Source organism: Xylocopa sonorina, unplaced genomic scaffold, assembly GCF_050948175.1.
Source record: "Xylocopa sonorina isolate GNS202 unplaced genomic scaffold, iyXylSono1_principal scaffold0014, whole genome shotgun sequence".
Lineage (NCBI taxonomy): Eukaryota > Metazoa > Arthropoda > Insecta > Hymenoptera > Apidae > Xylocopa > Xylocopa sonorina.
The window spans coordinates 1921289-1945827 of record NW_027490090.1 but is presented as its reverse complement, the minus strand read 5'-3'; the positions used below and the strand labels follow the sequence as shown (position 1 = coordinate 1945827).

General features: G+C 41.8%; 2 protein-coding genes across 2 annotated transcripts in view; one reads left to right on the top strand and one right to left on the bottom strand.

The window, feature by feature from the left end:
- The window catches only part of LOC143431682 (uncharacterized), a 61919-nt gene extending 38737 nt beyond the window's left edge, over nt 1-23182 (top strand). The window contains exons 3-6 of the mRNA XM_076908607.1: nt 4009-4133; nt 21788-22029; nt 22089-22221; nt 22289-23182. Of these exons, the coding sequence (XP_076764722.1) occupies nt 4009-4133; nt 21788-22029; nt 22089-22221; nt 22289-23064 (1276 nt within the window). The 3' untranslated portion in view covers nt 23065-23182. The remainder of the gene's footprint in view (nt 1-4008; nt 4134-21787; nt 22030-22088; nt 22222-22288) is intronic.
- The window catches only part of LOC143431687 (facilitated trehalose transporter Tret1-like), a 349669-nt gene that overhangs the window by 243115 nt on the left and 82015 nt on the right, over nt 1-24539 (bottom strand). The window lies entirely within an intron of this gene.

Genomic DNA, 24539 nt, shown 5'->3' with positions numbered 1-24539 from the left:
GCTTTCAAAGTGAAAGCTTCCAAAGTTGATGCCTCCAGCTTTGACGCTTCCAAAGTTGAAGCCTCCAAAGTTGAAGCCTCCAAAGTTGTCGCTTTCAAAGTGAATGCTTCCAAAGTGAATGCTTCCAAAGTGAATGCTTCCAAAGTTAAAGCTTCCAAAGCTTAGCGCTTCCAAATCTCAGTGCATCCAAAACTAACACATCCAAAACTTAACCCTTGCACCAAACAACCTTAAAAAAATTCCAGAAAAGAAAGTTTCACTTCGAATAGAATTCCTTTAAGGAGAGCATTTTAACCTGAAAGCGACACCGTTTAATTGGCACTCGTGTCATCCGTAGTCCAAGAAAGCGTGTCCAGAATCGCTTGAAAATCGCGGAGGGAAGCCAGCCAAGGCTCCCAGCAGAAAAGGGGGTCTAATTTCGAAACATTTAAATTATACACGCCGCCCACTTTCCGGTAATTAAGATGCGACGCGCTCGAGAATTTCGTATCGCGGAATAATTCGCATGGAAGGACGTTTTCTCAATAAAACTCTTTAAGGCCACCAATTACGTATTCGCATTCAGCGAGATCGTGTCTTCGCGAGGCTTTCAAACGAACCGCCATTTCTCATTTTCGTACACTTCCTATGAAATCTATTTCTACGATAATTATTTAAATATATCGCATACAAACTCGTATCTCAAAATTTATTATTGCATCGTTTAAATTGTATATTTTCTGACAAAATAAATTATACAAAATACTTTTAATAATAATGTCATTGTTTTGCAAATCAAAGCATTTTATGAATATATATAAATTTGTTTGTGTATATTTAATTAATAAATGTTGACGTTATTATGAAAAGTATTTGGTATTCAATTTGCAGTCATTAAGCAACAATTTGTATCGCACAAACTATGCGGCTCTCGTAACAAGGTATGCATATGTACGTATCTACGTATTTCAACAGCCATTAGCTGTGGCTGCACTGGGGTAGTCGATAAATTGGTTGACCACGATATTTTAGTTGGTCCTGGTATAACTCGCAGATTGTATCTACGTGGACCAGATACCAACTAAATTAATACTGGAGAGAATAATCAACGCGATACAGGAATTTTTAAACAAGTACTTTTTCTCGAGTATGTATAGTAGAGCACTGTGGTTTGGTGGTAATTTCTTTTATTGTAATTAATTGCATTTTTTGGTGTGATTTTGAAGTCAAAGTTAAGGTTTGTAATGTTAAGGGTTGACAAGTTGGAGATTCTGGAGATTGAGATTTTGAAGCTGGTGATTGCAAAGCTTGTGATTTCAAAGGTAGTGCCTTTAAAGTTAACGATTGCAAAAGCTTGCGCTTTCAAAGTTGACGCTTCCAAAGTTTACGCCTTCAAACTTAACGTTCCGTTGTGCTTAGAAAGCTCGCGCTTAGAAACCTCGCGCTTATAAAAGCTCGTGCTTAGAAATCTCACTTCTACAAAGCGCATGCTTAAAAAAGCTCTTACTTAGATCCAAAAACCTCAGTCAATCTTTCCTCTCCTCTTCAAAAAGTTCGAACCTTCCTCTACGTCTGCAAAAGAAACAAAAGCAACGAGAAACAGCTTAAATGCAGCGAGTTGTACTTGCACACGGTTTCATTTGGCCACGAACAATTGAACGCGCCCAGAAGCTGAACTTTTTCGAGACTTCACGGACGTTCATCCTTTTACAAACGTTGGTCGAACTTCCTCCCAGCGACGCGCAACAGTTTTTCATTTTCCAGCACGCGGGACGCTTTGATATCGTCGCATTCGATTCAGGGCAGTCGCAAGTCCGCGTCTAAGAGGCTTTCACTTCGAAACGAACTTTTAACAAGCTGATGGAAAAACTCCCGCGAACTTTAACAATCTTATTAAGCGGAGTTTTCTTTCTTCGAAATTCCTGCACGCTGGTCAGACGTTATTTATCCCCTTTCAATTATTCCTCCAGTTTTACGCTCCATTATTTACTGCATTAAACGTTCAATTTTCAATATCTGTTCTTTTTTAAAAACAATCACAATCATACACATATATGTATATCAGTGTGTGCAAAAAATAGTTCAGAAATTCGAGGAACCCTTAAGGAACCATTATTTATCATATCATAACTTAAACTGTAAGTTTCGACCCAAAATGGCGTCCTGAAACGAGACCAAACGTAATCTTCTCTCACTAATTGTTGCGTTCTGCAAAAAAATTCTATTTCTACGACAGAAAAGAGTTTAAGAAGCTTGTAAGCATCTCGATTCCACGTGTTTCACGAGCATGTAGCTCATCCTCGTGCGATTCCCAGGGGAAGGACTATTCCAGCGTGCAATACTGCATAACGTACGGCTGTTGAGGTATGCTGGTTGCAACAACAGCAGCTGGATTCGAGGCTGGCTCAGGGTGAATAGCCGTGCTGGTATGTCCCTGGCACTGAGCCAGACACAGCTACCAGTCCTGCCACCGCATTAATAGAGTTTTATTGTTATTTACTGTGACAACGAGCCGTTATTAACGAGGACCAGGCTGAGTCGTCGCTCTGTTGTTGGTCATCTTTGGGCTGTAATGGAGCAAGCTGGGTTCGAGGATGTTGCTCGTGCGTTTTGTAGATGATAAGTGGCGGTAATTCTTTGATTATTGCGGGCCTTTGAATGCTTGAAAGTTTAAAGCTTGTGCTTTCAATGCTAGAAGCTTTAAAGGATGTGTTTATAAGGCTCTCTACTTTAAATCTTGCGATTACAAAGCTTGGAACTTTTAAGCTGGCGATTTCAAAGCTAGTACTTGAAAAATGAATGCTTCCAAAGCTATATTTTTCAAGTTTAATGCCTTCAAAACTTAGGACTTTAAAACTTGCGCTTCTAGAGCTCGCAAGAGAAGTTAGAACTTGAGCTCCCAAAGCTTGTAACTTCAAAGCTTGAGCCTCTGTATTCTGCAACTTTGAAGATTCAGCCTCCAAAGCCTGCAACTTTGAAGCTTCAGCCTCCAAAGCCTGCAACTTTGAAGCTTGAACCTCTAAAGCCTGCAACTTTAAAGCCTGAGCCTCCAAAGCCTGCAACTTTGAAGCTTGAATCTCTTTTAGAAGCAGCAGCCTTAAACTTTCGAGCTTTGTAAACGCAAACTTTGAAGCTTCCAGCTTCATAATCGCAAGTTTAAAGCTTCGAGCATGCAAAACTTTTCTGCTCGCGAGCATTTAAATCCCAGAGAGCCACGTCTGGACGTATCGACAGTAGCTATTCGAGATTTCAGAGCGACACGTGCCGCTGACGGCCAATCACACGCGTTCATCGAGGCATCCATTATGGAGCTACTTGTTTCGCGCGACGTTTCAATGTCCATTGTGCCAGCTACGTGCACGAAGGCTGTTCGAATTCGCTAATCGAACGTCGAGGCAAAAAGCTCGCCATGAGAGACTAATGTTTAACCAGAAACGTGGCAGGCTTTCTGCGTGATCTCGTTCGATGGACATTTTCTGGTCTTTATTCTTCAAAAGTGGTGCCCAGAATTACACTTTTCCATCAAAAATAAAGAAGAATAGCGAAGAATAATTTAGCCTTCTCAAATTTAAATAAATTCTAATTTTATAGGATTTATTGTAAATGAGTTTACACAAATAGTTTATGAGAATTTGCTGATAAGTCTTATTGTGTCTAAAAATTGGACTTAGTATCCTGAAAATTCCTTGAATTTCTACGATTCCAGGATGTGACTTCGTTTGCCGGGAATTCCTGCACGAAGGAACCGGAATTCAAACTTCCAGCTACTTTAATTGGGTTCAGAACTGCTTTTTACTAGGTTTTTCTTGTCCAAGAATTGGAATTGGTCTTTGCAGAAGTGCTGCACAGGTCTTCAATTGATCAAGCAATTGATTATCAAGAATTATAGCAATTATTGTAACTTTTTAATAGCTAAGAAGCACAATAAATTTTATGCAAGTACCAAGACTCATCAGCAAATTTTTATAATCCATTTGCATATAAATTCATGCGCAATACATCTAAAAAAATACTAAAAATCTGTTTCAGAATCTCAGCACCGTTTCAAGTGGCCGCAGTGGCTCTCGTTTTGGCCGCCACAGTCTCAGCAATAATAGGCCACTGCTATTCGGACCATAGAACGCTAATCGCCTGTGGATTATTCCTCCTCAGCGGTGAGCATTCAACTGTGATCCCCTCGATTAACAATCGCGTAATTAGCGACACTTAACCGCGCAGCCAAGAAACCAAATTCACTCGTGGCGATGGAAGCTTTTCCAAGGTGGAGAAGTGCATTTCTCACTTGACAATGTCTCTGGGTTTGTAAAGAAAGACATCAGTCAGGGCTGGTAAATGGCAATGCTTCCAAAGCTAGTGCTTCCAAAAATTGTGCTTCTAAAGTCAATGCTTCCAAAGTCAATGCTTCCATAGTCAATGCTTCCAAAGTCAATGCCTCCAATGTCAATGCCTCCAAAGTCAATGCTTCCAAAGTTCCTGCTAACAAATCTCGAGCTTCCAAACTAACTCTTCCGAAGCTCAACCTTTCAAACCACCCACATACAATATTCCTCCATCCTTCCTAACTCCTTCTAATTAGCGATAATACTGTAAAAAATCGAAGAGCAAGCACACCAGAGGCAGAGGACACGTGGTCGATTAAAGCAACGGACATATTCCTCTACTCCTTTAGAAGAGACTGGGTGGAGAAGGGCGATCTTTCCTTGAAAGGTGACGAACGTTAGCTCGCTGGTCACGTATCGCTTTTTTCGTTACCCTCTGATCCCAGAGGACTGCTGCCACTGTATCCACCAACGGTCTCTCCGCACGTTGGGGAACTAACAATATGATCCTTCTGAGCTCTCCTGGCACGGGGTTCACGCGAACGGTACATAGATCATCTTGGAATCACGTATAACAGCGCTCCTTCTCTGTCTGGCGATGGAAACTTATGTTCCTTGCAGCTGGTTCTGCCAACCAACGACATACTTCGCTTCTGTGATACGGTTTTTGTTTTAGGTGTTGATATTTGGAAGATTAAGTCGTTGATTCTTGTCTTTTATGTTGGAAATATCAGCTGAAGATCGTGATTGTAGAGTTCGGGATTTTAGAGATTGAGATTTCGAAGCTGGTGGTGTCAAAGCTTGAGATTTCAAAGTTAAAGCTTCGAAAATTGACGTTTTCTAAGCTGACGTTACTAAAGTTAATGCTTTTAAAGTTAAAGCTTCCAAAGTTGATACTTTCAAAGTTAAAGCTTCCAAAGTTGAAGCTTCCAAAGTCAACGCATCCAATTTTAGCGCTTCCAAAGTCAACATTTGCAATTCTAGCGCTTCAAAGGTCAACACAACCAATTTTAGCGCTTCCAAAGTCTACATTTCCATTTCTAGCGCTTCCAAAGTCAGTGCTTCCAATTCTAGCATTTCCAAAGTCTACGCTTCCAATTCTAGCGCTTCCAAAGTCAATGCTTTAAAAGCTAGTGCTCTCATAGCTCATGCTTCCAATTCTCATGCTTCCAAAGCTCATGCTTCCAATTCTCATGCCTCCAAAGCTCAAGTTTCCAATTCTCATGCTTCCAAATCTCTAACTTTCAAAACAAAAGCCTCCAAATCTCACAAAAGTATCAAAACCCCCCCAAAAATCGAACTCAACCCCAGAGTGCACACCTACACTACTCATTCCTTAAATCAGACGGCACTAAAATTAGCTTATCAAGTATCAATTCGCGAGCAAAAGGAAAAAATGAGGAAACCTACACGCGTGAGCGCAGTTAGGAGGAAATGAAATTCTTTCTGGTAAAGTAATCAGTAACCAACGAGGTGCACGAGCCTGGTTGCTACACGGCTGGCGCCCGCGAAACTGTTGCTGAGTTCTGCGAACGTGCATCGAATCAGAAGTCCATGAAAACACGGCTGTATCATTTCATAGCGAGGGGAGGATGTAGCTGGGATCTGGAACAGCGTCAGGAGAAATCGTGGACCCAGCCAGAGACCAGAAATTCCATTCCGCAGCTACGAGACATAACGTAGTTGCGCCCCCTCTGAAAATGAACTCCAGGAATTCCTGGAGAATTCTTATTTCGATCTTGGAGGGTGCATATCGAGTGTTATACAACGTATAATTAATGAGAATCTGCTGAAAAATATTTAATTATATATTTGGGTCTTGGTCATTTTCAATCAGCTGACTGCTGTGTCCTTAAAGATTGGGGTCCAGCTTTAGAAAATCGTAACTCCTTTGTTTCTTGAGATGGACTTGCAAAATTTTTTTCTGTCATAGATGAGAGATGAAGTTTTAATTAGCAGTTAAAGATTTTGATTTTACTTCAACGCACTATTTATTAAAAAAAATAAGAGAAAAATCTGAATTATTTAAAATTCAAAGTAATTCCAATATTTTATGAGTTCTGATTCATCTAATTAGATAGAATTACAATTAATCTCGTGGTTCCAATGTTCGTGCTTCCAAAGTCAATGATTTCAAAGTTAATGCTTCCAAAGTCAATGCTTCCAAAGTCAATGCTTCCAACTTCAATGCTTCCAAACTTAATGCTTCCAAAGTCAATACTTCCAAAGTTAATGCTTCCAATTTCAATGCTTCCAAAGTCAATGCTTCCAAATCTGGCACTTTCAATTCTCATGCTTCCAAAGCTCATGCTTATCACTCAAAACTCCAAAACTCCTCAAAATCTCGCAATAACTCTTCGATATCTCAAAAAATTGTTGAACCACAGTAAAAAACAAAAGTGTAACAGCATACATGCAATCGTGAGAATCGTAGAGAACAGAAAAATGGCGACGAGAACTGGTGTCCCCCGTTTTCATTTCGCGCGTTCCTCTCCTGGTGGATCGCCAGGATAAAAGCGACGGAAGCAGGGCGGTCCTCTGGGGCGAGGGCTTGTAATCACGTGTCGAGGGACCAGTCGACTGTGGGAAGAAAAAGATGGACACGAAAGATACCCGAAGGCGGAGAGGCGAAATTCGAACGCGTACGTCTGATTTATATCGAGCTTTACCACTGGACTGGACCTCGATCTCCTCTCCCTGTTTGGGGCGGCTCTTGAGGGTGCGCGAACCTTCCGCAGCTCATGGAATCTGGATCAGGAATTTCTTTGGAATCCTCGCGGATTCTACGGCTGATAGATGCCTCTTGCAGTGCGCTGAGAATTCTGATTCATGTCCTCTTAACAGACGTCGCGGGTTTATTACTCCATTTTCGGGTAGAAATGTTGGGATTTTGAGTTTGGAGTCATTGTTGTTGGCAATGTGTAAAGAAGTGCATTTAACAATTAGTAATGACTTTAGATTTGTAACTTAGCGACGATACTATAAAAAATTTGGCTTCTGAAGCTTAGGATTCGAAAGTTAGTGATTGCAATGCTCGAGATTCCAAAGTTAGTGCTTCTGAAGCTCGCATTTCCAGAAGAAGGGCTTTCGAAGCTCGCGATTTCAAAGCTAGCACTTCTAAAGCTTGCAATTCCAAACCTAGCGCTTCCAAAGCTCGCAATTCTAAAGTTTGAGATACCAAAGCTCACGATTCTAAAGCTAGCACTTCCAAAGTCAATGCTTCTAAAATTAAGGCTTCTAAAGTCAACGCTTCCAATGTTCGCGATTCCAAAGCTGGTGCTTCCAAAGTTCGAGCTTAGAAAGCTGGTGCTTACAAAAGCTCTTACTCCCAAAGCTCTTGCTTCCAAAGCTCATGCTTGCAAAGCTCATGCTTGCAAATCTCGAACTTCCAAAGCTCATGCTTTGCATTCTAGAGTCCAAAAATCCTCAAAATCTCACAATAATCCTTCGATATCGCAAAAAATTGTTGAACTACATTAAAAAATAAGAGTGTACACAAATACATTTGACTGGTTCAAACGTCTTTCGATTCGAATAGCGATAAAAACCGGCTCATCAATTTTTCAGTGGCCATTGTGAGACGTGAGCTTCGGCTGGAGAACAAACAGAACGAGGAAAAGTTTCGCAGAGCCGTTTTAATTTATAAAACTTTCTCGAACAGTATTCGAGCTCGCTTTCTCGCTTCGTTTCAGCTTGAAACGACTTTAAAAAAAAATTCAATTCACGAATGAAAGAGTCATTTTCAATTTGTTGCGGATTTTGACTTTTGAAAGCTCGCAGAATTTTTATCCCAATCGAGTGAAATCCGCTTTCGCGTTTAATAATTGTTTAGACCGTATTCATGAAACGTAAACAATTAAATCGTCCCTCCATGCGGCAATTGGATTAACTTATTAGCGTGGCGATGAATGATTCGCGCAGAGAGTTCATTAAAACCAGCGAGCAATTAGTTAAATTGCTCTGGCGGTGTTCAGCAGTTGTTACAAAGTGTTACGTCCAATGATTAACGATTAACACGATGAAAAGTCTCGCGATTCATCGATAATTAGCGCCAGAACGTCCAATGGTTATATTAAAATCGAAGTAATTCGCTGTTGTTACGCATCGACAGCCTGAACAATTGTTCTGCCAAAATTCGACGCTTCAAACAGCTGTGAAACTCGAACCAGACACACTTGCACACCCTGTATATCATCAATTAAAAATAAAAAAAATATTAAATAGAGTTATTTGTAGATTTCCACAACTTTTCATATATTTCTTTCAGTGGCTGTTAAATTAGTTGTAAATAATTATTTCTGACGAATTCTTGTTTCTGAGGACGCACAGATGTTTCAATTAGACCACAAGAACGTTACTTGCGGCTTCACACATCCTGTGGGATCGGTGGCCAAGGTAATAAGCGAGTTTCGACCGCTCAGGGATCCCAGGACTTAATAAACCAAAGGCCAGCCTCTCGACGACGCCTTCAAACGCTACTTAAGAGTTAGCTCGGTCGATATTAGTGGTTCAACGATCGCCAGAACGATCCCCCCTTTTCTTAGGACCAGTTCGCAACCCAGAATTGCCTCCTGGTAACCTGAGAGAATTATCTGGCTCGTCTGACCATTCTCTGGTCGTGCTACTTGAGTGCTTGTCGACGCCATCGAGCTCCTTCGTGTCATTAAAAAGTCCATAGCTCGCTTATTAATTGCTCTCACTCAGAATTATTTTTCTGCTTCATTGACAGTGGCTTTAAATTAATTTGGGACGAAAGAAAATGATTGTAAATCGAGAAAGCTCTGATATTTGGTGTATAATTGAGTGTTAAGGGTTGAAGAAAGGTTAAATGCGCCATTTTGAATTTTTTTTTAATTTGTTTCTTTGTTGAGTTGAATTTTTGTGGTTTCTTTTTTGATTTTCGAGCAGAACAGCCAGCAACAAGTTGCCGTTTGCGTATGCCTCGACGGCGTTTCGAGAGCGATGGAAATTCTCGATTAAACGCCCTCTGATGCTCGACGAAGCCTTTCCGGCGAGCCAAACAACTTCCGATTCCCAGAGGCGAGAAAGAAACTGGCAAGGCGTGGTCTGTTACTCGACACTGTTTGAGGAACAGTGTCAAAGCCTTCGTCAGATTGTACACAGCCATTAGCATAAAAGCTTCATGCTTGTTGGTGCTGGCACTGCCATTTTGGACGAGCTGGGTTTAGCAATTATTGCTAGAAAAAAGAAGTTTGTGGTTTCAAAGTTAGAGACTTTGAAGTTTGGGGTTTTGAGGCACGAAATTTGAAAGTTTGAGCTTGTAAAGGTTGGAACCTTAAAGTTTGTGCTTCCAGAGCTTGAAACTTTAATGTTAGCGGTCCAAAACTCGCGATTGCAAAGCTGGCGCTTCCAAAATTAATGCTTTCAACGCTGGAGTTTCCAAAAGTAATGCCTCCAAAGGTAGAGCTCTCAAATTTAATGCTTCCAAAGCTAGTACTTCCAAAATTAATGCTATTAAAGCCCAGAACTTTAAAGCTAGCACTTCCAAAGCTCGTAACTTTAGAGCTAATGCTTACAAAGCTCCTAACTTTGAAGTTAGCACTTCCAAAGTTCGCGATTCCAAAGCTGACGCTTCCAAAATTAATGCTTCCAAGGCTAGAGCTTCCAAAATTAATGCTTTCAAGGCTAGCGCTTCCAAAACAAAAACCTCCAAAGCTATCGTTTCCAAAATTAACGCTTCCAAAGCCAGAGCTTCCAAATTTAATGCTTCCAAAGCTGGAGTTTCCAAAATTAATGCTTCCAAAGCTAGCGTTTCCACAAGAAAAACATCCAAAACTACCGCTTCCAATACAAAAAACTTCCAACTGTAAAGCTTGTGCTTCCAAAACCCAAAACTAACGCTTCCAAAAGAAAAGCTTCCAGCTTCAAAACATGTACTTTCAAATCTCTCACCTCTAAAATTCCCTATACACCATGTACACTTAAAAACAAACCAATAACCCAATCCTTTAAAACCTCAACGAAAGCTTCCACTAAAAAAAAAAATAGAAAATTACTTCGAAAACCTAAAACCAACCCCTGTGGACATCCAAATGCCACCCTTAAAGAAACTCTCCACCCTTCAGATAGCAAAAGGTCAACCCAACAGAATAAATATCCACGAAGACACGCAGAGGCACGGCTAATCGTCGAAGGAAGCAGTATTTCTCGAAAAGAATGTCCGCAGTCGCTGGTAGGGGGTTGAACGGACCTCGTGGAAGACCTGGTGGGACGTGAATCGAAAGCGGATGTCGCCCATCGCGGTGGTCGTGACCCAAGCGCCGCCAGAGGGAACGAGTTGGGATCGCTAAAAGGAACGCGCAGTCGAGCGAAAGAGGCCTCTGAGGCCTGCTAAAAAGGGAGATAAAATAATGTAGGAGGAAGTTTAAAAAGCCCCGCTGCGAATCTCGATTTTTTCTTTTCCCTTTCGTCGAACCAGCAGCACCCTTCGCTGTTATCGATCGAGGAGCGTCTGCGACGCGTCGCGAACCGTCGACGACGATTCCTTCCGACCCCCTCCGCTCGCCAATCTACGTTCGCAGGTTGAAAATCGCCGCTGGGAACCAGCGAATGCATTATGCATGACGAAAGTTTTGTCTTCGGTGCTGTCAGTCGCTCGTGCTGGATATTCTGTTACAGAGACTTTGCTCTGGCTTCGAATTGCAGTCCTTGGACGTCAGGCAAGTGTCTTTAACCTTTTGCTCTCTGTGGAAAAAGTTAAAGGGCTTTGGAATTGTCGACGTGAAACAAGGAATGGAATAGCAAATTTTTAAGTGTCAATTGAATTTTATACTTTGTGAGAATTGCTCGATTAGTGGCACATTTGGCTATCCCAAAGAGCTGAAAAAATGGCATAGTGGAAGATCTGAAAGTGGCTCAACTAAGAGCACAGTAAAATATTTAAAGGGCTCAAATAAATTTTACTAACCTCTGCCACTTGTAGTAACAAAAATTGCAAAATACAAAGCCACTTAATAACAAAATAATGTCCCTGTTCAGCTTAAGGAGTGCAAAATTCTGGCGACAAGTAAAGCAGAAGATTATGAGCAGAATTATGCGACGAGACCAAAATCCATCTCAGTTATGGCTCTCGCGAACGAGAAACGAGGATCGTGAAATAAAGATAGCTTCCTCTTCGCTCACAGGATATATCGACTCGCAATACGGCTCGAAGTGTAAAGACCTGGCGGAATGGAAGTCAATTTACGAATACATCTCAGCCAGAGAGGAACGAGGAGGAGCTGGAGGATTACCACTCGATTCCAGAGCACACTTCGATATCTTTCCATTCGTTCTTCTATTTCTTAACACTGCCACAACCACATCATTCGAAATTCCAGCTGTTTCTTTTTGTTATTTGCACAGAATAATTTTCTCTGGCACTGAACAATGCCCCAACATCGCACGATTGATGGCAATTCTAGCTGGAAACGAGAGTCGTTTATACCCTTCGCTACAGCCCTGTAACTAATATCGATATTTCCCCGCGATAACGCATTAATAAAGTCGAAATTTGCATGCCTGCAAAGGAAACTTTGCTGAGAAAAATCGTCTCTGGGATATCAGGGCGTGGAATTTGCATAATACCACGCGCCATTGCATATTCCATACGCAGTGGTCTTCTAATAACATCGAACACTTCGATATTCCTCAATCTCTAATTAATATCTCGCGTTATGGCGATTGCAAACGTTTTCTGAAGAGCAGAAGAGTCAGAGCAGCTCGAAAATTCGAAGATCCACTGGGTGGCCTCGCAAATGAAACGCATTGGAATTTATGTCGAACGGAATTAGTTTTCTAGGGGGTGGCGAAACCGCAACCGCGCTCGTAAATCGTGAATTCTCTGTCGCGGGTTATTAGACCGAAAGTTCGCGAGTTAATCACAACTCTCGCGTGCCGAGACGCAGTTTCGAAAGAAGTTTGTCGCCTGTAACTAATAACGAAACCGACGTCGCCAGCGCTGGCAACTTAAACAACTTGTCTCGCCCTGTTACGATGTAAATCCCTCTGTAGCGCCAAAACCACCCCCTTGCGTCGCCAATTTCGCCCTCCTCCATTCATCCCCCTTCACCCTTCACCCTCGTTCCAATCGAATATTTATACAAAATTCCACGGTTCAGAAAATCCCAATTTAACGGCTGAAAATTGTTCTTTGACGGGTCACGTTGTGTGCAGAAGGCTTTTCAGCTTCGCAGCTGCTCTCTGAACGGCATTCGATCGTGCAAAGTGTTCGCATTTCGCTGAATGTTTAAATAAAATAAATTTTATCGTTCTGTAAATGAAAATTATTCGTTGATCTCGCGTTTCGACTGGTAAATTCTATGGAAAGGGCGACTTTTTGCTTGGAAAAAGCAGCGGGACAGACGCAGCGATTGGAAAACGTTTTTACGAACGATTGATGAAAGTAACAAGAGGACCCATTAGCCCCAACACTGGGTCCAGTTCGAAATAAATCATGATTCGAGTGTGTGGTGGCTGTTGGCGAAAGCTGGGATCGATTAAAACGCGAGTCGAAGGGGTTGGATCGCGTTGAAAAGGAAAACTTGCACAGTGGACGAAATATTAATCGAATTCGAGTGGGGCGCCTGTTTTTTTCTGAACCCCTCTCGATCTGCGACCCGGTTTCGAGTGCGAGCAGGTTTTTCAGGTGGCCTCGACAATGGATCCTGTCGAACGAGCGAGTAGCAAGCTTTATTTCAACCGCGTCAATATTTGACGAAGATTTCGATATTTCATTACACGCGTGCTCACACCACTCTCTCTCTCTCTGTTGTTCTGTAAACGAAATATCCGCGAGGGGAGTCTTTACTTTAACACGTTCGCAAGTACAGATTACCAGCCCGTTTGTTTTATTTCCACCGCTGGAATTCGAGTCAATTTTAGAGGAACGCAGGTAATTCGTAAACGAGGGAGCTTTCCGTTTTCATTTTCGTCTATTCCACCGTGTACCTACTGGATGTTTGCGAATTGTACAATTCGCTGGCTCCAAGCACGAACACCCTTTAATAACTATAAACAGCGTCAGAATAAAAGAAATAACCCACAATTTGAAACTAGAAAAACTGACCAAAATTGATCTCAGAACTTTACCAATTAACATTATCAACCAAAGAAAGTCTGTATTATACTTTAAATACAATGCCAATCCCTCAAACTTTCTTACATCTCTCAATAATAGCAATAGTAAACTTTTAACGAAGATTACACCCAGAAAGCATGCGAATATTTGTACAAACAATGGCTCGAAAGATTGCAGGAAGTATACAGATTATAACGCGCTTTGTTTCGTCTCGATATCTCAAACGGTTCCTGAGATATGAGCGTTTAAAGATCGAGCGGTCTGCACGCCCTGCAGTGACCCCCCACCCCTTCTTAGTGTTGCATAATAATTAGTGATGTAACATATTACGTAACTCGTTAGCGCACAGCTGATCGCTTAGATAAGACATCGCTGAACGTGCGAGTGAGACTTCCGAGAGTGCGACAAGGACAGCGATAGAAAACTATTAAAAATTACCATTGTCTTCACACGACGATATCTCCGGAACCGGACGTGCTATCGACGTGAAACAAAAAGCATTTTACAGGGGAAGGATCAGCGCCGCCTACAAGTCCAGATTCGTTAAAATATCGTTTGAAACGTGGGAGTAATGGCTCTCCAAAGTTTCGTCAAATTTAATCCATATTACCGACAGTTTCAAAACGAATTAATGGAAAATTGTATAGCTTTAGGTGAATATATTTTATAGTAATTACGTTGGATACTATTAACGTTCAAATGAGACAGTAATGAGGGCCATAAAATTTGTTATACATTTTTTAGAATTATTTTTGCTGTGCATAAAGAGAGTTTTGTGTACGCTGCTTTTGAAAATCAGTCAAACGAAGTGGAATGTCCTTAATGAAATTCGATTTTTTACGATTTTGAGGTACTGAAAGGGTTTTGAAGTGACACAATCGTTTTTGGAATAATTTTAACCGTTTTATGTTCACGTTGCAGACATTTTAATTAACCGTGCGATTAATAATTAACGTGTCGACGAGTGGGTGAAAAATTTCGCGGGGAATTAAATGTAATCAGCGTAGACGGTCGACTACTGCTCGGATCGGCTAATTTGCGCCGGAAACGTGCGGCTGCAAATTAACCAAACATCTATGGCGGCTTAATGAACGTCAGGGTTTAACGAACGCGATTGGTCGCTGGCCACGTCCGATGTGCTACTACAGCAATTTCAACCGCGTCTCTATGATACGATTACTTTCATAATCACGATCCCAGCCCCGATATTGCGTTCGCGCACAGAATTTTAATTGAAATCGCTCGATCGTCCCACGCGGTTCCCAAAAATCCCAACTGCGACGCTGCTGTCGTTTAGATTCGCTGCATTTATGGCTTCGCCATCTTTTTAGCCAGTTTATTGCAGGTTCAATAATTAATTCGAGTTTTTACTTGAAGATTTTTCATGAATCTCTGAATTAAGCCTTGAATTCTCTAATTTTTTTTTATAGTATTTAATTTATTGGGTGCAACTATAAATTTGCAGGATTTAAAATGCGTTTGACTTTGAAATTTTCAATTCGAGGCAAAATATTATCTGCAAATTTGTTTAAGAAATTTCTTATTGAAAAATTCATAAGACTGAGTCGAAATTTTGCAATTATTGTAACAAATAATGAAAATGTTGGTGCATTGAGGCTCAAGTAAAATTAATTAGTTGACATTTCTACGATTTACAGTCTAAACCCCATGAGAAAACTCAGATCCACGTCGAACACGCGGAATAATTCCTCCGCGTTAATTATTAGCATTAATTAGCGTGGCGTGTAGCTGTTTGTCCCGGAGGCACATTAAATTTGCACTTCATTAGTGCAGTTACATATTAATTCGGAAACTTGGGCGCAGGCTGGCTATAATTTTCATAAATCAGAGTCGAATCGCTCTTAACTCGATCGGAAACAATTCCCTCTCCAACGCCAGCTGATTCAGGCGCTTCGATCGCGATCTGACTTCCGTCTCCGTGGCGATTTCCGTTCGAGCATCGACTCGACCTGGACAACCATCGTCGAGCAATTTCATTGGCTTTTTCTGCTACCAAAGACCACATTTTGCTTATGATATCTTTTCTCAATTATTTTTCTTATTATTTTTCAATTTTTTTTTCTGTTAATATTACACAAAATTTAATTTAGTTTATTAAAAAAATAGAAATTATGGTGGAAAGTTTGATCATTTATGAAGAATATTTAAATGAATTTTGTGATTGTACTTTGTTGTTGACAAAAGGAGAATAATTTCGAAACACTGTCACCAATAACGCGTCGCGATGGAACGTCTAAATGTCCATGAATCCCTCAGCGAGCCTTTCCCCCAAGAATCTAGGTCTTTCCTCTCCAACGGGCGGCTATTCTCGCGAGTCGAGAGTTGTAACGTCAAGTGTGTCGTCGAGTAGCACTGGGAAGTACATTTCCCGTTATAATAACGACGTCGTTAGATGAAACTTTTCTCTCTCGAGCGCGACTACCACGAGCGTCCACTTTCTCGTCGAGCATCGATCGCTTTCACGGATCTGCCTCACTTTCCACGATCGCTGACTCCTCGTTCAATCTCGTCAAATCGAACAGACTGGCTCAGAATTGGAAAGCAAACAAGTCAAACCAAGAACAAGTATCTAATTAAGAAAACAATGACTCCATTTCAAAAAAATTCTGAAGCTTTGGAGCAGAAGAAAGTGTATTTAATACAAATAATGTCCATTCTGGAGATAAATTGTGAAATTTCAATTTTTTTAAGTAGAGAAATGGAATTTTTGAGGCGAGGAGTGAAAGTAAGGTTAGAGCCACGCGTGGACCAAAATGGAGGGCGGTTCAAGTATCCCAACAGCGTGCATCCTCCTTAAAACTTCTCTAAATGTATTTAATCAAGTCCAACAACATTGTAGCGCCCAAAATAATTAAGCTAGCAATAATTACCACATTATTTCGCATCCACAGACAGAGTTCTGTACCGAAAGAAGCCACTCAGTCAATAATTTCGCGTTGACACCTTCGCAGCGTGCTTTGGTTGGCGTATCGAAAGAAAAATCGATAGTCGATGCTGTGAAAGCTCGCAGGAGAGGCAGCATGATTTATCCGACACCTCGAGCGTGTCCCAATTTATCATAGATCCCCAGGAATTAATTCCAGATAGGATTGCGGTATTGACGGGTAGATTTGTACGATGGCCAGTGCATCGGCTGTGCAATTTGTATTCAGGCGGTGGCAACATCGAGCCAGGGACGCTCAAAGATGTCCCAGATAACGTTCCAGAACCGAGCGTGGTTTCTCGTTATCCAAACGCCTTTTTAGGTCCCATCCAGCACTAATGGGACACTGCTCTGCAATCATGGAGAACGATTTCGCTTCTCAACTGAAATTTCAGCTACAAATTCTTGTAGAAAGTAAGTTCTTCTTTTTGGTACACTGGATATAAGTAAAAATGACGAATAATCGTGTTTAAATTGTATTGATTGTGTACTTTTATTGTAGTAATTGTAGAAGTTTGGTCACAGATCTTCAAGTGAAATGCATGTGCTCGTAGTCACCCTTTAATAACTATAAACAGCATCAGAATAAAATAAATACCCACAATTTAAAAGAAGAAAAACTGAACAAAGTTGACCTCAGAAGTCTACCAATTAACATTAAGAACCAGAGAAAGTCTATATTATACTTCAAATTCAGTAACCAACTCTTAAACGTTCTTACATCTCTCAATAATAGCAATAGTAAACTTTCATCGAAGATTACACCCAGAAAGCATGCGAATATTTGTACAAACAATGGCTCAAAAGATTGCAGGAAGTATACAGATTATAGCGCGCTTTGTTTCATCTTGATATCTCAAACGGTTCCTGAGATATGAGCGTTTAAAGATCGAGCGGTCTGCGCGGCCAGCAGGGACCCCCACCCCTTCTTAGTATTGCATAATAATTAGTGATGTAACATATTACGTAACTCGTTAGCGCACAGCTGATCGCTTAGATAAGACATCGCTGAACGTGCGAGTGAGACTTCCGAGAGTGCGACAAGGACAGCGATAGAAAACTATTAAAAATTACCATTGTCTTCACACGACGATATCTCCGGAACCGGAAGTGCTATCGACGTGAAACAAAAAGCGTTTTACAGGGGAAGGATCAGCGCCGCCTACAAGCCCAGATTCGTTAAAATATCGTTTGAAACGCGGGAGTAATGGCTCTCCAAAGTTTCGTCAAATTTAATCCATATTACCGACAGTTTCAAAACGAATTAATGGAAAATTGTATAGCTTTAGGTGAATATATTTTATAGTAATTACGTTGGATACTATTAACGTTCAAATGAGACAGTAATGAGGGCCATAAAATTTGTTATACATTTTTTAGAATTATTTTTACTGTGCATAAAGAGAAATTCTCAAGCCTCCATCTTGGTGAATACGTTCATTAGTGTTTCTCAGAATTTTTACTATTTTACGACACTGTTTTTTCGTCATATTGACCACGTTTCTATATACACAGTGCTCCATTAATATTTCAGATCCTCAACTAAAATTCGCACGCTCGTAGCCAAACCTTCATTTTGGTGAACAAGTTCATTAATGTTTCTCAGACTGTTTTAATATTTTACAAAGCTGTTTCTTGACCATATTGGCCAAGTTTCTATATACACAGTGGTCCATTGGTATTTATACTCACAAATGAAAGTGGTGTATGAAAACGTGAGTCGAGAACGCTTCTGGAGTGGAAGAAGGCTCGTCCAAAGCTCGTTTAAGAGTCGTTCGGTTAACGATTCGGATCAGAGAGGGGGATGCTTGGACGCTGGCGAATATTTCGGGCAACCATACACCCCGTCGAGTATTCCAGCACGGTTTCGAGCATAAATTTCGAGCGTGCCAGCGATGCTTTACGCCGACAGGATTAAATAACTTGACTCGGTCGCAACATATCACGCCCCGTGGAGCGTCTCGGTTGCACCCTCGCCTCGCACACCCCCTGTTTCTGATTATCGTTGCACCCCTACTTTGTCTCTGCTCTTCGATCTTCCTATTTACCCTCTTTCGAGCTGCGCTGGTCGTTGGTTCACGCATATTTGTAGACTGGTACTCTGGTCTTTTGAATTCTTTAGGGTAATTTCATTTTTTTTTTTTTGAAAGTGTTGGACAGGGTTTTTGGGATTTTTTTAGTGGAGTAGTTGTGAAAATACTGTATTTGTTTTTCTTTTTAAGCGGGGTTTTATGGTGAGGAGTTGAAATTTCAGTGATATTAATATTTTAGGAGAAATATTCTACCTTTCTGTTCTAGAATTTGCATCCCTTAATTTCAATATTTTGATTTAGCACTCATTTTCTTTGCAAATTAGAAAAATAAGATTTTGGAAACCTTCACTGTCAAATAAATAGAGTTTTAGAAGAAAGATTCATCTTAGAGCAATAATAAGCAAGCCTTCTACCCCACAATTCCACTTTTCAACCCTTTTAATACCTTTTTACCATCAATTCTTAACAAATTAAAGAACTACTTGCAGACCATCATAATAAAGAAAAATAAACTTTCAGAAGGAACATTCCTCTAAAACTAACAACAATCAACCCTTCAATACCAGAATTCCACTCTACAACCCTTCCACAATATCCCACCCACCCCAAACTCCAACAACTGCCTCCAAATCCAAAGCAACTCACCCAAGACCTTGTCCATCGAGCATAAGAACCTCGAAACCTCCCCTGGAAGAGGGTTGAAGGGGTGGCAGTCGCATTCCTCGAGGGTGCAGCGCGCCCTCTAAACCGATCCGCAGCCACGGTCGTCGTCGTCGTCGTGGAAATTGGATCGGTCACTCGATATCGCGGTATTCTCGAAATTCGAGGAGGCTCGCAACCCCCGACGAGCCACCCCTGCTCGTATTAATATTAAATTCCGGGTGGATGCCCTCTGGCCGTGCACGCGGACAAGAATTATATAACCGGATGCCTCGTACTTCTCCTGTTGGACGTACGATGAATCCGCGTTTTGGTCGCTGCTGGCAAATTCCGCGAGGGATGATGGTTTTGTGGGTGCTGGGTGATTAAGGGATGATTTTGGCAAATTTTGAACACCTCATACTTAATGTTTTCTTGCGAAGTTCAAATGTTAGTTTTGTTTTGGGTAATATTGGTTTAATTTCAAGAATTGTGTTTGTAGGGGTGGTTTGTGCAATATGGCGTCATCCATGGATGCAACTGAAGAGATTGTTGCTCTCTTTTTTATTTTTTTGTAACTTTATTGCAATCTTGTATGCTGAGTACTTAATGTGATTTGTAAATTTGCAATTTTATCATTATTTTGTGTAATTAATTGTGGAGGTACATCCAATATGGCGTCAAAAATTATTCTACGAGATATTTAAAGCTTTCTATTCTTATTACTCAAAGCAAAACCTTCATTTCTCCCAAAACCTTAAATTAAATTACTTTTCTCCAAATACTTTAATCTCAAAGAACCCTGAGACAATTAACTATGACTAATTTTTTGATTTTTGAAGCAACAAGTGCAACAAAATTCCACTCGAACGCGACGAAAGTACATAAATATTAGACGAAGGAGCTCGCAACACTCGAGAAGCACTGCTCGATGTTGTCCCCTGGAAGAAAATCATTTGCTCCAGCGGAAATAAGATCCAACGTAATCAGAAGTTTCGCGAGCACCCGTGGGAATCTTATTTCCCTGTTTTATGCACGACAACGGCGATATTTCTGAAGAAATGACTCGAGAGACCAACTTCCGCTTCTCGACTAACATCTAACTACTTTCGTTTCTTCTGTAAGCGTTTTCGAATTGCTCATCCGTCGCAACTTCATTGTTGTACACTCGAGTCCATCACTCTGACATTTTTTTATTTAGTAGACATTTTTTTTATTAATAACAGAGGAGTTCAGGATTGAGAAATTCATTTTACAATATTTTTTAGTGCATTGTGTACACATAAAAAATTTTTTCAAAGAAAATTGAAGCTCATTAGAGATCTGTCGGATTTCTTTGGACGCGCAGAGACGAAGAACGCGTAATTGGGTCGCATCGAGTAACTAGAGCTAATTGATAAACAGCTTTTGGGGGGGCTGCGCGCTCGCAAATGAAATCGAGGCGGGGTTGGGGGCGGCTGATAAGCCGCGGCGCTAATTAAACCACTCTGAGCATAGAAATTCGATTCGTCGATACGTTCGCAGGTTTTGTTCCGCGTTGTCTCAGCAGAAATACGCGTTCGATTTTTGCTGCTTTCCTTTTCTAATAAAAAATTGCTCGAACGCTGCTTAAAAATTGCAACCACGTCTCGAAATGCAAATCTCATTGATTCTCGAAAAATTAGCTGCGTTTCGAAACGCGTGGCCAGAATCGAAACGAGCTACGTTAATTGAAATTCGACTGCGTTTTCAGTCTGCTCTATTTAACTAATCCAAGTGGCAATCAATTATTGAAATTCAACCTTGAAAAAAGAAATTACTGATCCCTTTGAAAATACGAAATTTTTAAAAAATTCTCACATTTTAATTTTTCAAAATTAACATTAATTTTCAAATAAATTAAATGCAAAATGTGTCTCAGTACAGAAATTTTCCAGCAGATTGCTTCGAGAATAACGTTGAAAGGGACCTTAAAAGATGGCTGAAAGAAGACGAGGTCTCAGAAAAAAGTCGACTCGCATCGAGGTCGACGTGAGTCGTTAAGAACGTAATAATGAAAGGGCTTAGTCCGCCATAACAGCTGGGATTGAATCGACCGTGGCGAAGACGACAGAGCGTCGCTTTTACGCGTATGCAAATTTTCGCGCGGCTCGCTTTGTCCACGTGGCGGATAAAAGGGGCGAACGGGGGCAGATGGGCCATCTCGTCGAAGGAAAAATAAGGCTAGCTTCAGAAAAGAAACGAGGTCGAGCTTGGCAGGATTTTTGAAAAATTTCAAACCCAAACGAGGTCTTCATAAATATACCCCAATCACTTTTCAAATATCCCAAGAGCAGTTCATTTTCAGCCAAAAATAAAACTAACAGAGGGTATTTTATCAAAGAGTTCTTGGTGTGTCAGAAATGCACGACTGTATCGAAAAATATCCCACGAATATTAATTGAAAAAACGATTTCTCAGAACTTGTAACAGGTCCATACTCTTGACATTACAGCAATAAGTCATCGCAATTACACAAAAGCAATAGAAATAGTCTGTTGTGGGACTTAAAAAGCTCTGAGCGATCGAATAATAATAAAATGGTGGCTTAAAACTCCGCAAGATGGCTCAGTAGAATCCCCTCCACCCCTTTATGGACTCCCAAGAAGCATTAACCTCGAAGAATCGCTTGGAGCAGGTCGATTTAATGTTCAGACACGAAAGAGGCAGCCCAAAGTTGGCCCCTGCCTCGATAAATCACTGCTTCCACTGGGTGGACCATAAATAACGGCGACATTAGGAAGCTCGCCAAGTAATAATTTCATTTGCGTTGCAGGGCTATCGTTAGGGGGTGGCCTGATAGTCTTAGCGTCTGCTTTGTCAGACGCATCGTTGGAACTGCCAGGAAAATACAGCCTGCCCTCCACATCGAGCATGCAAACTGACGACAACGGTCTGCCACAGTACCAGTACGGTTGGTGCCTTCAACTGTCAGGATTGGCACTGATCTTGGCAGAAGTGGCTGCAGTTTTGACCATGTCTGGCTACATGGCTCGTTTCTCAACCGTCGAGGAAATGGTAAGATCAATTCTCCGTTGTTTTAAAGGCAACAGAGTAGAATATCTTCATTTTTGCAGGTGAGAGTGATGGTGCCAGGCGCAGAGAGGAAACTGAGAGAGCAGAGAGGGCTGAGTTCAGAGTACCTGGTCAGAGCCCACCAGAAGTCTCCTGGCCCTCCACAGGTTCGAGGATTTGGACAGCCCTCGAAAAGTAATGCCACTCGTCTCTTAAAACCGCGTCGAACGGGCCGATTATTCTAAATCGATCGATCTTTCAGCGTCCCAAAGAGCTCCTGAAGAGGGCACGTCTCTGTTGTGCAAATCAGCACCGGACATCTGCGCCTCGAACCCGCAGGCGATCAGCTACGTCGATAAAGCAGACCTCTCTCACGTTCTTCCAGCGTATCCAGACTCAAAAACGACTGATCCAAGGTACACCTTCGTCGACAAGTCAGAAGCCAGCGTTATCGACTCTCGACTGAGTGGATTCGCTGATAAGGAAGGATTGATCGACTCGAGGATCCTCTCTGACTCTCGACAGAACATGATCGCGTTTACTGAGAGCAAAGAGCACACAGTTGGCCAAGAACCGCGTTACACAGAGTTCTCTCCAAGAACCACAGAGCAAAATGTCGTAGACTCGAGGCTAAGTGGGTTTACAGATAAGGAAGGTCTCCTCGACTCGAGACTGAGCGGGTTCGCAGAGAAAACAGAGTCCCTGCTGGACACTCCGTTCGGTTACGACACGAGGTACAACAGTTTGGCAGGGCAAACAGTGCCAATCACTTTGAAGAACCAAAACACGTCTGTCTCAGCGATTCAGTCGCAGTATATCTATCAGAACTTTGGCACGATACACTCAGGGATCCTCAGGGTGTCAGAGCCAGGCACCAGCTCGAGCTCGAACTCCAGTCAGAGGAGCATGACGTTGCAGAACCCGAAGAGGAAGTCTCAGATCGCTCAGAACACTTTCAGCACGCTCGAGTGCGAGAAGAGGAAACGAGGCAGTGGATTGGCTGGCAAGACAGGTTTCTACACAGGCAGCGCAGTATGACCGCCACCTCCTCCTCCGACGCCCAGGTAACTGCAAGAGGAGGAAACGCCGCTCTAATCCTGTCGAGCAGGATGCGAAGTCGACCAAGTGGCGTGCGACCTGAATCGTTGGAGGAGAGCACTTTAACTCGACGATGGTCGTCGAAAAAATTCCGTGTCGGTAACAGATATTGGCGGATCCCTGTCGTACCATCGTCGATAAAGCAGAGATCTCGCGATAAACTCGATGTTATCCATTAAAGATCGCGTAGATCTTGGTGAGATCGAGGTGGATCGTCCGTTTGGATCGGAAATAGCAGCTTTTCCTGTGACTATCGACTCATTAACGATAGAAACGAACTTGTACATACGATTATTGATAATTTAAGGTTAGAATTGAGACTTTTACGAGCGGTTTTTTAGCGTTTCGCAGCTACCCAAGCGAAGTCTCGCGTAGTCAGTAATAAGAACCGATGTATGTTAATCGATAAGAGATAAGGAGAGAGCAGGATTGGCGGTAGCGTTAATTAGGCGTAGCGTTAAGTGGCATAAGCAGACGTATCTTACAGGCCAGACTTTGCAGGAGTGTTTCACACCTGTCCACGATCTCCTCAGCTATTTTTAAGAGCTACTCGACCTTAATTCGCGCTGTCGATGGACAGAAAATGGCGGCGAATCGATCCTCCACCTGAAGTCCTTCCCACTTGCGTTCGATTTTCTCGTTATTGTAAATAGGAAACGTGGGTGTTCGTGACTCGAAACTGGATCGATGCGAGATTCATTTGAAAGAGTCGTCACGCTGCAACGCGTGCTCGATGGTCGCCCAAGCAGTCACGCGACAGTGTCATGTCTGACCATTTTCGGGTGCGAGAGAACGCGGTTTCGCGGATCGCAGGTCGAATCAACGGATCGCAGAGTACAAAGTGCAGTTTTCTTGCTTTATTTTCTTGCGAACTGCTCTCAGACGCTTCCGCGTTCTCCAATCTTGCGACATATCAAGGACGTGGGCGTTTTTTTGAAACCCAATTGACAGCAGAACCGCAAAGCTGCTGGGGTTCGAGCATGCGTCGAGCTCCTCGTTGTTGTGTGCGTAACATTTGCGACTCGCGTATATCGTCGTGTCGGTTCGTAGGTGAATTTAATTAAAAGATCGTTCTTTTTTCTAGAACCACAGTTGTCTCCTTCTCCATTGCTGTGAATAATAAAGTTGTACGAATTTTTGCCATCATCAGAGTATTCGTGACGAAGCTTGTCCCCCCAGTTTACAGTCATTTCTCTTTTCTGTCTTTGATGTATGTCGAAAAGCTCGAGATTTTTAAGTGTTTACAGTGTCAGAAGATTTCTAAGCTTCTGCAGTGTCACAAGAGTGAGTTTTTCAAGCGCAAACTTTCTAAATGCAAGGTTTTTGAACTTTTACAGTATAACAAGTTTAAGTTCTCTGAGCATGAGCTTTCTGAGCGTCTATAGAATCACAAAAGTGAGCTTTCTATGCACTTA